At 47.3% G+C, this 13,910-nt stretch overlaps 3 protein-coding genes across 4 annotated transcripts; 1 reads left to right on the top strand and 2 right to left on the bottom strand.

Moving 5' to 3' along the window:
* Window positions 1-55: 55 nt before the first annotated feature.
* On the top strand, window positions 56-3,850 carry LOC135581104 (transcription factor DIVARICATA-like). 2 transcript variants are annotated; one of them, XM_065110232.1, is made up of 4 exons: window positions 56-537; window positions 1,431-1,591; window positions 2,071-2,573; window positions 3,144-3,850. In XM_065110232.1, the coding sequence occupies exons 2-4, from the start codon at window positions 1,478-1,480 to the stop codon at window positions 3,634-3,636; spliced, it is 1,110 nt and encodes a 369-aa protein (XP_064966304.1). In that variant the 5' UTR covers window positions 56-537; window positions 1,431-1,477; the 3' UTR covers window positions 3,637-3,850. The 2 variants fall into 2 exon arrangements, with proteins under 2 accessions (XP_064966304.1, XP_064966303.1); XM_065110231.1 differs by lacking the exon at window positions 56-537 and having other exon boundaries at window positions 1,222-1,591.
* Window positions 3,851-6,215: 2,365 nt separating this feature from the next.
* LOC135585530 (coronatine-insensitive protein homolog 1b-like) lies at window positions 6,216-10,504 on the bottom strand. Its single transcript, XM_065110225.1, has 4 exons — window positions 10,297-10,504; window positions 9,538-10,185; window positions 7,258-7,735; window positions 6,216-7,173 (listed from the first exon to the last, which is right to left on the bottom strand). Exons 2-4 carry the CDS (start codon window positions 10,020-10,022, stop codon window positions 6,370-6,372), a joined length of 1,767 nt encoding a protein of 588 aa, XP_064966297.1. The 5' UTR covers window positions 10,023-10,185; window positions 10,297-10,504; the 3' UTR covers window positions 6,216-6,369.
* A 609-nt stretch (window positions 10,505-11,113) lies between these two features.
* LOC103986118 (nematode resistance protein-like HSPRO2) lies at window positions 11,114-13,045 on the bottom strand. Its single transcript, XM_009404012.3, has one exon. It carries the CDS (start codon window positions 12,755-12,757, stop codon window positions 11,366-11,368), a length of 1,392 nt encoding a protein of 463 aa, XP_009402287.2. The 5' UTR covers window positions 12,758-13,045; the 3' UTR covers window positions 11,114-11,365.
* Between the last annotated feature and the right edge of the window lie 865 nt (window positions 13,046-13,910).

Here is a 13,910-nt window from a genome sequence, read left to right as displayed (position 1 = left end):
CTTCTTCTTCTTTTAGGTGCAAGATTTAGGCACACACTGTCCGTATACAACGATCAATCCAGATCACGCACATAGTTTAATGCTTTTACCTACCAAAGAACAATCTTTGCTTAGGAGGAGAAATAGCTTCGGAGTGAGGCAAGCTAGATGGGTGCATCGGTTGTGTCTCCTCGTTCACAATAAACCTCTTTAGAAAGCAATCTTCTGCTCCTGCTGTACACCGTTCATCTGCCGGCACCATACTCGCTCCCATCTCGGTGGAGGAATGGGTACAATATTGCTCGACACACCGTGACCACCTCCGTCCCTCCCTCGGTAGAGACGACGGCCGTGACGTAGCAAAACAGAGCATGTCGTGTACTTTGGTCCTTTTGCAGGGACCAGACCTGCTCTGTTTCTGTACGTCTGCATCGCATTTCCTGCGTCTACCTTCATACAACAGCTGTCGGAGCGGCAACGGATGCAGAGAACGGCAGCAAGGAACAGTGACCAACAAAATAGGAACAGTGACCAACAAAATCATCATCGACGGGATAGGTAAAAGATGAGGATGGGTTTTTACCTTTTTATCATCGGATTTTGATTGGAGTGCTTGGATCTTTTATTGTTTCTGGATTCAAGTCGGAAACAGGGCTGGCTGTTGCCTGCATTCAAGTGTGTCGCGCAGAGCTTCACGTGAATTTGCAGCGTCAAGATTAAACCTTTTTGTTCAAGTTACGAGTGCATTGAATTCCCAAGCCGCCGCCTCCTTCTTCTTCCTCTTCCTCTTCCTCTTCCTCTCCTTCCTCTTCCTCCTCACCCGAGTTGGGGAACCAATCACATGGCGACCGGGCTTCACATGACCGCTGTAGATAGGTGCACGAACTTCAAAGTTGGGCAGACCCAAAAATTTATGTTGGATGGCAAAAACACAACACATAATTTTTACGTAAAATTAGGAAGGCCAGTGCATACATATCATAGCCTTATATCATTATGACTCTTCCGGAGGTCAAACTGCATCAGTTGACTATAATAGTCATATATTATAATCGTATGCAATGATCATTTTTATACTTTATAATGCTCTGAATCTTTCCTCATCGCAAGTAAAATACTGACATGACAGGTGTTGGACTTGATTTGATAATGTTGCTGGTGAGGCACTAATCTGGGATCAAAGTGTTGGTGTGTGTATATAAATATCATGTTGACTCCATGAGTGATTAGATTCCCTTTTAAGAGTAATATTTTAGCATTATTGACGAATTTGAGTTGTCTTTGGAAGAGGATTTATAGGTAGATGGATGGCAATAATACGGATTAAGATCGAGTGATTGTTATTAATCAATCACAGATATCAAAAATATAATTTTGCTGCTTCCGCCAAGACGCCAATTGCAGTCCACCTTTTTCCGCTTTTCCTAACTTGCTTTCAGATCTCCAAACAGTGGCACAAAGGAAGGGATTAAACTAGAGAAGGTGGAAGAAGGAACCAATGAGCATAAATACCCCTTCCTTGCCCACTCTTCCCCCTTCTACCCCCCACCGGACGCCTCCCTTCTTCCTCGATCCATCCAGAGGCCTCCGACAAGAGGCAAGGAGCAGAAAGGTCTCATCTTTGCCTCCGCATTTGCTGCTGCTTCCGCTTCTGCTTTGGGCTACCGTGCCTTCCATGCTCGATTTCTGGTCGCGTTTGATTTCTAGTTCGGGATTTGACGGGTTTCTCCGCCGGACTACCTTGCGGCTTTTCTGGTTCTGTTCCTTTTCAAGTGTTTGTGTTGGCCTCCTCTCGCTCCGATTTATTACTTAATGGGCTCGTAGAAGATCTAGAGGTCGTTGGAGAGATTTCCCTTCGCGATCGTTTTGGATTGATTTCAACGAGAAAGGCCGCAGATTTTGTTGAATTCTCTGCAAGTACTCTTGATTCGTTCGCGGTCTAATCTTTTTCCGCACTCGAGTCGTCGAGATCGTGTTTTTTTTCATCGTTACTTGAGTTCTGGGTTTCTTGGTGTTTGGTCCTCATTCCTCGTGGGGGAATCTAGCATTCCTCTCCTTGGATTTGGCACCGGTTAATCTTTTCATCTGCAGGATCCAGCTAAAGTTCCAGCCTTGAGTTCAGAGGAAGAGGGGCAACGCCCGCGAGAGCTCCGGACGATGACAAGATCATCGATGGAAGTCCTTCCTCCGACGACGCCGTGCTACCCCGGCTCAAGTTTGTTCCTTGGCGAGAGGAGGAGTAGGGGCTGGAGCGGAACTGGCACTTGGACCGCCGAGGAGAACAAGCGGTTCGAGTATGCCTTGGCGAAGTTCGACAAAGAGACCCCCGACCGGTGGGAAAGGGTGGCGGCGTCTCTCCCTGGCAAGACGCCGAGGGATGTGGAAAGCCATTACCGGAATTTGCTGAATGATGTGAAGCAGATAGAAGCCGGGCGGATCCCATGTCCCGGCTACGACTCGTCTTCTTTTTCGCTGGACTGGGAGAGCTTCGAAGTGCTAAAGCAATCATACTGCGTCGGTGGTAGGAGATCAGGAGCACGAGCATCGGACCAAGAGAGGAAGAAAGGAGTCCCCTGGACGGAAGAGGAGCACAAGTAAGTGTCACCTAATCTCTTCTTGTCATGAGAATTTGTCCTGCTTTGAATGTTAGATCGGACGTGCTTTGAGTTCCTACATGCTTGAACTGATACTGTAGCACGAGTGTCACCTAATCTCTTCCTTGTCACAAGAATTTGTCCTTCTTTGGACGTTAGATCAGATGTGCTTTGAGTTCCTACATGCTTGCTCGAATTAATACTGTAGCACAAGCAAGTGTCACCTAATCTCTTCTTGACACTAGAATTTGTCCTGCTTTGAATGTTAGATCAGATGTGCTATTGAGTTCCTACATGCTCGTTCGAATTAATACTTTTAGCACAAGTAAGTGTCACCAAATCTCTTCTTGTGATAAGAATTTTTCCTGCTTTGAGTGTTAGATCACAAGTGCTATTGAGTTCTTACATGCTCGAATTAATGTTCATGCGACCTGACCTCACAGTTTGACGCATAATTAGATGATCCTGTTAGGCCTAGAAAACTTGGGAGTGCTATTTGCAAGGGAACTTTATGTTGGGATTTTAGACGGTATCGGGTGACGATGGGAAGCTGTTGTGTTGTTTGTGCAGGCGATTTCTGCTCGGTCTTAGGAAGTATGGTAAAGGAGACTGGAGAAATATATCTCGAAATTTTGTGATCACTCGGACCCCGACTCAAGTGGCTAGCCATGCGCAAAAGTACTTCATCAGACTCAATTCAGGTGGCAAAGATAAGAGGAGGTCCAGCATACATGACATTACCACTGCCAATTTGCCGGATAACAGGCCTCCTTCACCGTCTCAGCCATCTTCTCTTACCTCTCAGCCGTGCTCAGCTCCTGCACCGATATGGTCAAGCCCGTACTCATCGATCCACGATACAAATCCACCTGATGAAGCGACTGGTACTTTTAGTTCATCAGCGCAAGTGAGTCAAATTATGCAAGCACGATACGGAGTGGCTGCTTATGGGTTGAAGCTAGAAGCTCATGCACCTCAGAGTGGCACTCTTCGTGATCCATTGGTTAACGACCATAATTTGCTGTTTCGGATGCAATCAAGTCATCATCTTCCTCACGGATGAGATTCTATTAGTCAGTATTTGGATATTTATTGCAAAGAAGAACCGGAGGAGGTGAATGGGGGCTTGGTCGAGGATGGAAGATATGGTGCTTTTTCTTCTACGATATCTAGTATGCCATTGTACACTATAAAAATAAAAATTTGTACTAGCAGCAATGCAGTAGCCTCGGTCTGTTGTTGATCATGATCTGAAATTAAGGGTTCTTGTTCTGTTCTGCGCTTTGGTTTTACACGATCTACACGGCCCGAAGCGTGTCAATGTCTTCTTTCTCTAGTGCTGCTCAAAAGAAATCGGACAACCAGAACGGCACAAAGGTCGTCAATAAACAGGTATGAATCGAAGTTCTGAAACACCACCTTACCATCTGGTTTATCAGCCGTCGGATGTTCTGTAGTGTCTCTACACTGAAGCTCTTGATAAGCTGTTCGTACGAAAACAATGGTTGTATCGGCCATGACTCTTTGGCCATGCTTGTTTCTCTCGTAGTTTGATGTTGCTTAGTCACTCGATCGAAGCAGACGATAGCTTGTTTGAGGGCTATCTGAACTTGTATAAGGTTTCAGACTGCTTTTGTTTGTTCAATTTGCCTACTGTTCACCTTATCGCCAGATTATTACTGTGTGCTGGCGCAAGAAGAGATGGTGCGATGTGCTTATGTACCTTTACATATTGTTCATCCAAATCAGGTGTTGAAGATTCAACTATATCTCTAAATATAGTGTGGCTGAGTCACACGGCTTTTTCTCGCACCGCGGTTGGTGTGTGATCTTACAAAATGATATCGATCTAGTAGTGATTTATCATGAAGTTGCAGAGAGTGCCATGTTGCCTGTTTGTCTCTCAGCTTGGCCACTTAACTAGGGTTGGGTTTGTCTCTCAGCTTGGCCACTTAACTAGGGTTGGGGGGTGGGTGAGTCTGCATTCCACTTAGCTCGGCATCTCATGCTCCCATCATTCTCTTCTTTCTTGAGGTTCCGCCCTTGAGCTTTTACAAGGGATTCCAAGATATAGCCCCGTCGTGGATTCTTTGGTGGAACAGACCAATATGGCAATTGAATACTTGGGTGTTTCGGACACAGCCAAACTTGTCTCTCCATCAATCTTATTCCGATGTAATAGATGCGTGTAAATCTCGAGACAATTCTAGAGAGTCATTCATCTGGTTTGCACGACTTACTGTTTCCAGCATGCACCGAAACATGTAGATCATAGATCCATCAAAACATGTCTGGATGCTTCAGGACTCTGTTGATCTCCAGATCCTGTTTGCACAATACTATTTCGACGACTATTCTAGCCTCGTGGAGAGTCATGGGTCAAATTCTGGATGCATTACTCGAAGAATCTGAACATTAGCATTCATCAGAGAATAGCGACAGGATAACGAGCACTCATGATTGTTCCGCACAAACCTTGTGTGAGAGATACCGAAGAAAGAAATGGGGATTGCTCATTGCCTTTTGTTCGAACATCGTTCCAGTAGAATAAGCATTATGTGATCCGAGAAACTTTTTTTTCTTTGGGATTCGCTCCATATCTTCGTGGTGGGGAAGTTGACCTGAAGAATCTATATAACCCTGAGGTAGGACAGAAAGAGCAACAGTTGCTACCGCCATGTAAACACGTAGAAAGGATCAGCACTCGCGGAGGCCATCGTGTCACTCGTTCTTTTGCGAGTGGATTCGCAGTGTGTTGTCCATCCATCGGGGCTTCGCTCTCCGCCAATACTCGTGCTGGTTCATGCGCTCGCTACAGCAGCCACTGGGTGATATGGCAGAAACAGGTACTGATGCTGTGGCCGCAACTATCGGCAAGTGTGTCGTGCGAACGAGTCACTTGGCGATGGCGGAGGGTAAATGACGTAACGATCCACTTGGGATTGGGGAAGATGCGGACGACACACACTCACTGGGGGTTCCACTATTTTTGGTCTGGCCTTTGGCCTTTCAGCTTTTGTTTGATGTGCGTTAGTAAGTAGTGCTTCATGACCTTTTTTCTACTGTTAAATGTGTCGTCCCACATCTGCACGGTCTTCTCCGTCACACCCCAACAGTCTTTTTAGATGTGGGGGGGTGGCACGATATATATGCCTCGTGGATGTCCACTCACCATGACACGTAACAACGGAAGAGATCAAAGACTCTTTATTATTCGGAGGCTCATTCATCACTCGGGTGCTGGTTTAATAGCCTTCGTGTCGAACGGAGATTGACTGGGATACATACAGCCTTTTTAACTTGGAGGGTGTCTCATGCGTGATAACATATCCATCTCACAGATACATCAGTTCTAAGAACCCACTTTGGAAAAGTTCTTCAGGACTGACTCGAGTGTGAACTGCATAGAAGGCAGCTGTGTGGGCACCTCTTTTAACTCACGGTTTCAGTGACTAAATTTTCCCTGGGCAGAATGTACATCTCATCCTAAACACAAGTGAGACCGATGAGACAGATTATGATTTGAGAAACTTGCAACATATAAAACCAGTAATAATCGAGTTAAAATGATCGGTAGGCTATCAAACCCAACAGGTCCACTGTTTAATTTTCAGCTCTGTGACCTTTCAAAATGCAGAGGGCTAATAAAATCGTTTCACCAAACCAACTTAAACATCCGATCACAGTACAGGCTGCTTGGATCGTTAGATTGACACAAGCTAATCGTAGGCATGTTGATCGCTCGGAGCTCAAGAAAGAGCAAAAATGAGGAAAAACAAAAAAGGATTATAGAGTCCTACATATGTACACTTGATGCTGGATATAGAGGGATCACAGACTCCGGGCAATCTGTTCTTCTGCCGACGAGGGAGTAGTAAGCAAGTATCTGAGCCTGGGCCTCTACGCCGCGGGTGTCACATGTAACCTGTATTGGAGGAATAAATTCTATGTTCCAGAATGGACGGGCCATTGCCAAAAGGTCGCCACCACCCGGGGATGCCCTATACCCCTGCACCCACAAGTACCTCAAAGAAGGCAGCTGCGTAGCGGCCAAAGCCAAGGCACGCTCGCTGAAACAACAGCTCCTAAGCTCCAGCTTCTGCAGAAGAGGGCAACCTCTTGAAAACATCAATAATCCAGCATCGGAGTCCCCAACATTACCCAACAGCATCCATCTGATATTGCTACTATTCTCGCCAATGTAACCGAGACCAACGTCGGATAGACCTCCTGGCCTCAGATAGAAGGCAAACCTCCTAATCTTGGTGCAACCTCTCAAGAGAGCTCGAACACCGTTGTCGAGGGGTAGTTCCGTGATCCTTTCTTCTCTATCGAGCAAGACAAGCCGGAAATCACAAAGATTTTTGCTATAAGTTCCAAGAGATTCCAAAGCTGCGTTCGTTATATCAGAGGCATATACTGCCAGGTACTCTAGTTCAGGGCATCCCCGAGCTAGAGCCGATAGCCCAAGTTGTGTGACTCGACCCTGTTCATCTTCCAGGCCGTGTTCATCGTCCCCCCTCTCTATTCTTAGCCTTCGGAGTCTCTTGCACGTCTGAGCAACAACCTCTAATCCTCTATCTCCAATCACATCCCTTACCTTAAAGAACCAAGAGCCGATTCAAACATCGTCAGATTAAATGCATAACAAATAAAATGTAAAAAAAGTTGATGTGTATGCTACCTCGAGAACCTCTAGATTTGGACATCGTTCGATCAGCTGACAATGATCCTCGGTGCTGAGAAACGTGTATTGCAAGTCGAGCTTCTTCAGTGCAGCAGCAAATGGAAATAATAAGTTCATCTCATTCGTACCCATAAAAATGAGCCCAACACAGCAAAGCCTGGGAGGAAACCTAATCACGTCGTACTTGTTGACCTCTCCAACTTGATCATTAAATGAGCCCCCACCAAACTCTTCCAGTGACGTTGCTGCACGGAAGAAACCAACTAGATCTGAGATGTCACATTCACTGATCTTCAGGGAAACCAAAGACTTGCAGTTCCTAGCAAGTAGCTCGAGGTCCTGTGGTGTAACTCTAAGCTCTGTCATGTAGAAATTCAAAGCCTCCAACACAGAATTGTTGACAGCAAGCTCGTGAACCCATCTATCATCATTCTCGACAATTAAGCTTTCTTCCAAGAATAATGCCGTAATGTTTCTGCAGATTATATTTGAAAATCAGTTGCATCATGGCAGGAAAAGAATCCATGGGCATTAAAAGGAAATGTGATGTTCAATAACATACATGCTGACCAAGGCAAAATGCCCAAGGTCAGTCACGGAAGAACGTAAATCTTGTTTAGTGTCTCTCATCCAATTGTTAATAGTTCAAAGATTGGTTGTAATAAACAAACAACAGCGACAATTTTACATCTCTTCCATTGTTACTTCAATATGATCAGTAGCTAAAAACTTGTAAGATGCAGAGGTTTCCAGTACATGAAGAAAGTTCTTTTTGTTTCCGTTTCCAGGAAAGTTCGTTGGTCCTCATGTCATGTCTCTTCAATTCAGTAGAACTCCCAAAATGAACCAATCGTACATCAACATTCATGCACAGGCACAAACAAACACAGGTTTATGAATGGATGAATCCAGGCACCTCAGTTTCCAAATATGAAAATACCACATAATTTCATGCCATCTGTCCTACCAATTGGCAAAAAACAAACATGACAAAGTTAAACTACACTGTTCATTTTGAGATAAGTTAACATATGAGCAAATGGCCTTGATAAACTCATGATTTCCCATTTGAAGTTCCCTAGTTTTCTTCACGAGGGTATGATAAAGTGTATAGATCACTTCAATAGTTTAGATCATTGATTACCAAACCTCTATGCGCTATGAGAATGTAATTGTCTTACATATCCAAGTCACACTCAATGCACAGAAAATAACATATATAAATGATCCTAGATGCTCGATCTTTATACAAGCAAACTGACAGTGAAATCTTTTCTGTTCATAATCATTTATCACAAATACCTCCTTTCTGTTTCCTCTCCTTCTTTTACCTTCCACTAGACCCTTAATTAGTCCCCATGGTGCTTCAATTTTCTAATTTTGGTTGTGTGAATCCTATCATTTTGAATATAGTCATGCCTCCACCAATGATTCAATCAAGAGTCAAGGTCTGAAACTACAATCAAATTTCAAACATTTGCATTGTTTTAAATATTTCTTTCGATCATCCATGAAGTTTGACAACTGTATCCAACACCAAGGGCACTTGTGCACTTTGCCTAAAAGAGTAATGACTGATTATTAATAGATATATATCCTTCTAGCATGTATAGTTGAAAGTATAGTCGGCCACCTACAACAGACCATGGATCCCTTTTCTCTTATGCAAAGAGCAGGTCATGAAATAATTACGACATAAGACACTCCACTGCAACATAGAAGTGCACAAGTAGGAACGCTTAGCACTAAAAGTGAACGAATCAGCTTCGATAACATGTCCAATCTATCATGAACTTGATGATAGATGAACTTTATTTGGCATGTAGAATATCCAGAAGCGGAACACATGCGCACACACAAACCTGATCAAGAGTGCCATTTTAAACCAAAATCTGAACTACGATGTGTATAGCTATGTGGATATCAACAAGAAAAGGCCATTCAATCAATGATACCACATATGAACAGACATACTTATTCGACTCTTAAGAATCTGAAGATTTGACACATAGTACACAATTTAAAGACGTTACTTGAATGATTGGCCTTGGCAAATGAGCAAGCAGCAAAATTGACATTAATATATGCTAATTATCATTACTTACGTGGCCCAGCAGTCTTTGATGAACACTAACTTATCTAATCACACTTGAGAGCAACATAAACTACATGGACGTCGTTCAGAAATTATTTCTAGTGAAACCAACCACATTTCAGTTCCCCGATCTACAATAAGAGCAAGCATGGATACTTCATTCGAGTGTAATGCGTACTTACTTGCAAGAACGGGCGATGAGCAAGAGGCCGTCCGTGGAGAATCCAGAACACTTGTCTAGCTTGAGCGACTTGAGCACGTTGCCCCGGGCCCGAACGAGGGCGTCAATGTCCTCGTCCGAGACGATCATGCGGCGGAAGTGAAGGGCCTTGAGGCAGTCGAGGGCGTGGACGAGGCCGCGGATCCAAGGGCCGGCATAGCCGCCCCAGTCCTCGGGGATCAGGTTGAACATGGCAGCGCGGGGCTTGCCCTTGAGCTTGAGGGACTCGAGGTTGAGGAACCTGCGGAGGAGCCGGTCGGGGGTGGTGGAGTAGCAGATGGCGACGGTGACGTGCTTCCGCGAGAGGGCGTCGATGCGGTACCACTTCTTGCACACCAGCGAGATGGCCTCCCGGTCGCGGGGGTCGTCGACGTACGCCATCACCCGCTCCAACGCCGCATCCGATATCCCAAAGCTCACCGCCCTGTCAAACCTCCGCTGTTCCATCGTCTCTCTCTCTCTCTCTCTCTCCCCAATCTCACAACCAAAACCACGCAAAACACAAAAGAAGGGGGGCCTTTTCTACAGCCAGATGGGCTGCCAAAATGGGATCGGCCTACAGCACCAGATCCCCATCGAATCCCTCGATCTCTGCAACTGAAGCCCAGAACTACAACAAGAACAAGAGGGACAAAAGAAGTAAGCCACCAGAGAAGGAAAGTATTAATTAGGAAGAGAGAAAAAGAAGCGAACCATGAATCCCAGCTCGATTTCTCCTTACCTCGAAAGAGAAAGACGGAGAGAACCAGGGCGGGCGAAAGAACTTTTCAACGCCCACAGCCCACAGGCAGCAGCGTCCGAGGCAGAGGCGGAGGCGGAGGCGGAGAAAGCATCCTGGGAGCGACCGCAACCCTAAGTTTTTGATGGTTTCATTTCCCCCAAGAGATAATAAAGCGGACGGCGCAGAGAAGACACCGAAAGGGAACAAAACACCAAGGAATTCGCTTATTATAAGGCGATGAACAGTATCCATCGAACTCGTAGTTGTTTTCATCGCAATAGTAGTTCGCTCCCACTACGAAGCTGTAATCATCGCAATCCTAGTGTACACGTACGTATGAATATACTTGTGTGGTTTTCCAGGATTGGTGGCACGCTCGTTATTATTGGCCAGGCGTGCCATAACTTTTCAAGCGGACGATCGCCTCAACCGAATGCATTACATTTATATATTCTCGAATTATGACGAGCAGATATTTCGAAATTTGTAATCTATTTCTTATTTATTATATAGGCAAATTGTGAGGCCGTTCTTGGAAACTGCACTATATAAGTCAATACAGCTTCGAGGTGGTCACAGTTGTTCGCCCGAATCAATCGGAACCGCTCCTTTATCCCATGCGTCACTGTAGCGGCGAAAAGCTACAATTCGGTCGTCGGCACCCGAAACTGATTCATTCGACGGCACAGGAAAAGATCAACCAGACGAAGGAAGAGGACTCGTCGTCGCCAACAAAACCCACACGAAAGAAGGCCTCGAGACTCTCTGTACCCCATGAGGGTATTATCCGTGGATAATAAATATTAAATCAATTCACTAGCATTAATTTATTTTTTTTACGATAAAAAAAAAATCTATCATCATTTTTTTTTTTTTACAAAGAAGGATAAGGATAATTGAGAGCGATTATAGAACATACAACAGACGATCTACCTATGGCTGGCTGGCTATACGAAAAAATATATAGAAATATCTGAGAACATATATCGACTAGTTGTTGCTGTATCTTCCAATGCAATAATTGTTCAGCCAAAACTTCAATGATGGTTAGCCGTCTGCGAGCGCTTTGTCAATGCCACTTCGTCTTGGATGCGCCGCTGCCGAGCTCGTTCTGCCAGAAATCTCCTAAGAACGTCTTGGCCGCATCCAAGCTCGGGTAATACGGCGGCTCCAGGAAAACCTGCGACAGCGGATCCAGCGCCTCCGACGGCGTATACACGGCTCTGTTGCCGCTGGCTTCCAGGCTCCCCATGACCGTCGCCACCAAGTGCCGGTAGGCGAAGAAGAAGGTCTTCAACGCCACCTCCACCGCCTGCAGCGCCTGCAGCAGATCGATCTTCCCGGGGTTGTCGCCCTCGCCCCGCCGCCGGCTGTGGAACAGCCTCATCGCGGCGTCTTGCACCCGGGGCCCCCCGTTGGGGTCCGCCTCCACTCCCAGGATCCACGGCACCCTCCGCTTCAGGTCCTTGCAAGAGTTCGCCACCTGCAGCAGAGCCGCAGAGCGGAAGCAGAACGCCTCCGAGCCGGAGGTGGCTTTGATGGCCAGCTGGCTCTTGAGCCGGAGGAAGTCGTCTGGGTCCATCAGCAGGTGGAGGTCCTCCACGTCCGACAGCAGCTTCCACACGCGCTCGAGCAACCAGCAATCGTTCGCCGCCTGCGCCCAGTCCTTGTCATCCATCCTCTGATCGACTCGAGCCAAGAGCTCCCGGGCGGCGAAGAGCCACGACTCGAGGATCTGCTGAATCGTGCAGAGCGCCTGGTCTTCGTGGTTGTGGAGGTCCTTCGACGAGCCGGGGCTCCTCTTCAGGGCGTGGAGGTCCGATGGGCGGACGACGAGGTCGTACTCCAGCGTAGGCTTCCCTGTGAGGTTGGGCTCGCCCAACCCCAGCGTGAACTGGCACCGATGCATCTGGCTCTCGATCTGGAACAGGATCTTGGAAGCCACGTCTTCCGACTTCTCCCACGTGGCCAGCCGAGGCAGCAGGCTCGCCTCGCTGGTACGGCTCACCACGCTGCTGGTGCCGGGGACCTTCCACACCTCCTGCGAGCTCTTGCCCCGGGACAGGAGCCCCTGGCACGAGCTGAGATCCGCGATGGGCGCACCACCGCCGGCGCGAGCTTCCTCCTCGCAGAGGGTGGCGATGATCTCGACCTGACGCGCGGCGAGTGACTCGAGCCGCCGCTTCCACTCCCGGTGGTTCGCGTATGGCCGGGGGTCGGAGAGGGCGAGGGAGACGAACCGGAAGGTGATCTCCAGGCCCTGCAAGGCCGGCTTGAGGATGGACTCGTTGGTCCACCGAGGGAAGTCATTGGAGCTCCAGAGCTTGGCGAGCTCGGGAAGGCGGAGGTAGTCCTCATAAGCCGCGATGGCGGAGGCATCGTGGCCCCGTAGAGCAGCAGCAGTCGACCATACTTTCGACTTGGCATCGGAAGGCGCGGGCGATATTTCGGACGCCGCCATCCGATTCTTAGCTATCGAGATAAGCTACAGGAAGATGTTTCAGAGAGAGAGAGAGAGAGAGAGGGGGGGAGGGGAACAACTCGATGAATCAATCAAAACCTGGGCTAGAGAGATGGAAGAAGGCTTCCTATCCTTTCCCTGAAAGAAGAAGCGAACGTGAGAGACATATATACACGCACATGATAGATAAGGGATCGCGGTGGGAACAAGGAAGAGGCCCGGAAGCGGGTGAGGAATTCCAAGGCGGGTCGGTGAAGGCAAAAAAGAAAACTCGAGGAGGCGACATGTCAAAGACCCAAAGAGAACGCCATGGGCGGGCGCGAGAGCTTATCCGAACAACACTGCTCTTCCGACCATGCTTTCGATTTAGCCAGCATCCAAACCAGGCCTGTGATTGGAGCTGGCGTCGTGGGTGGCCCCGACACACCACGTTACGCAAAAGGAGACGAAGACCTGCGTGTTGGTTCGAAACCCAAACATTACACGTCTTCGGCGTCTTCCTGGGTCGTGGTGCCGAGCCGAGTCAGAATATTTCTTGTACATCGTTGACCGGCAGCTCTTCTAGGGGTTCAAATCCATGTCCGTGCTTTGACCTTCCTGCTATTTATTTTCTTGCAATAAGCAAAAAATAAATAAAGAGGAATTTTCTACTGAACTCGGGATGTGGATTGACCGACAGGCTCTTCAAGATAAAAAGTAAGGGCCATAAATCCTGTTTGCTCTCGAAAGAAATAGGTTCGACTTCCACCAGAGAAGAAAATTCTTCTTTCGCCAACTCATCCTCCATTAATGTTTCCTTTATTTCTTACACAGCACGCACGGCAGTGCTCGTGGAGCTAACCGGATTGACGTTTCAATGCGGTACAACAGCCGTTAGGGGAACAATCACTGGCCGTAATGACGATGGCACGGAATCGTCGCAGCGGCATTAGGTCGAATAGCTGAGGGGCCGTTGTCCTGAGGATTTTTCTGCGAAGAAGCTTCCTATCTAGAGATAAGATATGTGGTTTAGATATTGACCGTCTCTTTTCATCGATTTCTTTTCAAGGTTAAGAACACTGACCATCTGTTTGCGACATTGCTGGCGGTCTCAGCACTCGTAGACTCGATCCCCGAGTTTACCGTGTCAGCCGCACGTCACGGCGGACCGGCC

This window comes from Musa acuminata, chromosome BXJ2-5, assembly GCF_036884655.1.
Source record: "Musa acuminata AAA Group cultivar baxijiao chromosome BXJ2-5, Cavendish_Baxijiao_AAA, whole genome shotgun sequence".
In the NCBI taxonomy this organism is placed as follows: Eukaryota; Viridiplantae; Streptophyta; class Magnoliopsida; order Zingiberales; family Musaceae; genus Musa; species Musa acuminata.
Note: the sequence above shows the minus strand (reverse complement) of the source record. Positions and strands in the feature narration are given on the sequence as shown.

Bases quoted from the DNA above. Each gene is read 5' to 3' on its own strand.
- LOC103986118 (XM_009404012.3), bottom strand. From the start codon at position 12,757: ATGGCGGCGTCCGAAATATCGCCCGCGCCTTCCGATGCCAAGTCGAAA.
- LOC135585530 (XM_065110225.1), bottom strand. From the start codon at position 10,022: ATGGAACAGCGGAGGTTTGACAGGGCGGTGAGCTTTGGGATATCGGAT. The intron at 7,736-9,537 runs GTAAGTACGCAT...TATAATCTGCAG, and splicing joins CTCATCGCCCGTTCTTGCAA to AAACATTACGGCATTATTCT. The intron at 7,174-7,257 runs GTAGCATACACA...TGGTTCTTTAAG, and splicing joins CAAATCTAGAGGTTCTCGAG to GTAAGGGATGTGATTGGAGA.
- LOC135581104 (XM_065110232.1), top strand. From the start codon at position 1,478: ATGAGCATAAATACCCCTTCCTTGCCCACTCTTCCCCCTTCTACCCCC. The intron at 1,592-2,070 runs GTCTCATCTTTG...TTTCATCTGCAG, and splicing joins AAGAGGCAAGGAGCAGAAAG to GATCCAGCTAAAGTTCCAGC. The intron at 2,574-3,143 runs GTAAGTGTCACC...TTGTTTGTGCAG, and splicing joins TGGACGGAAGAGGAGCACAA to GCGATTTCTGCTCGGTCTTA.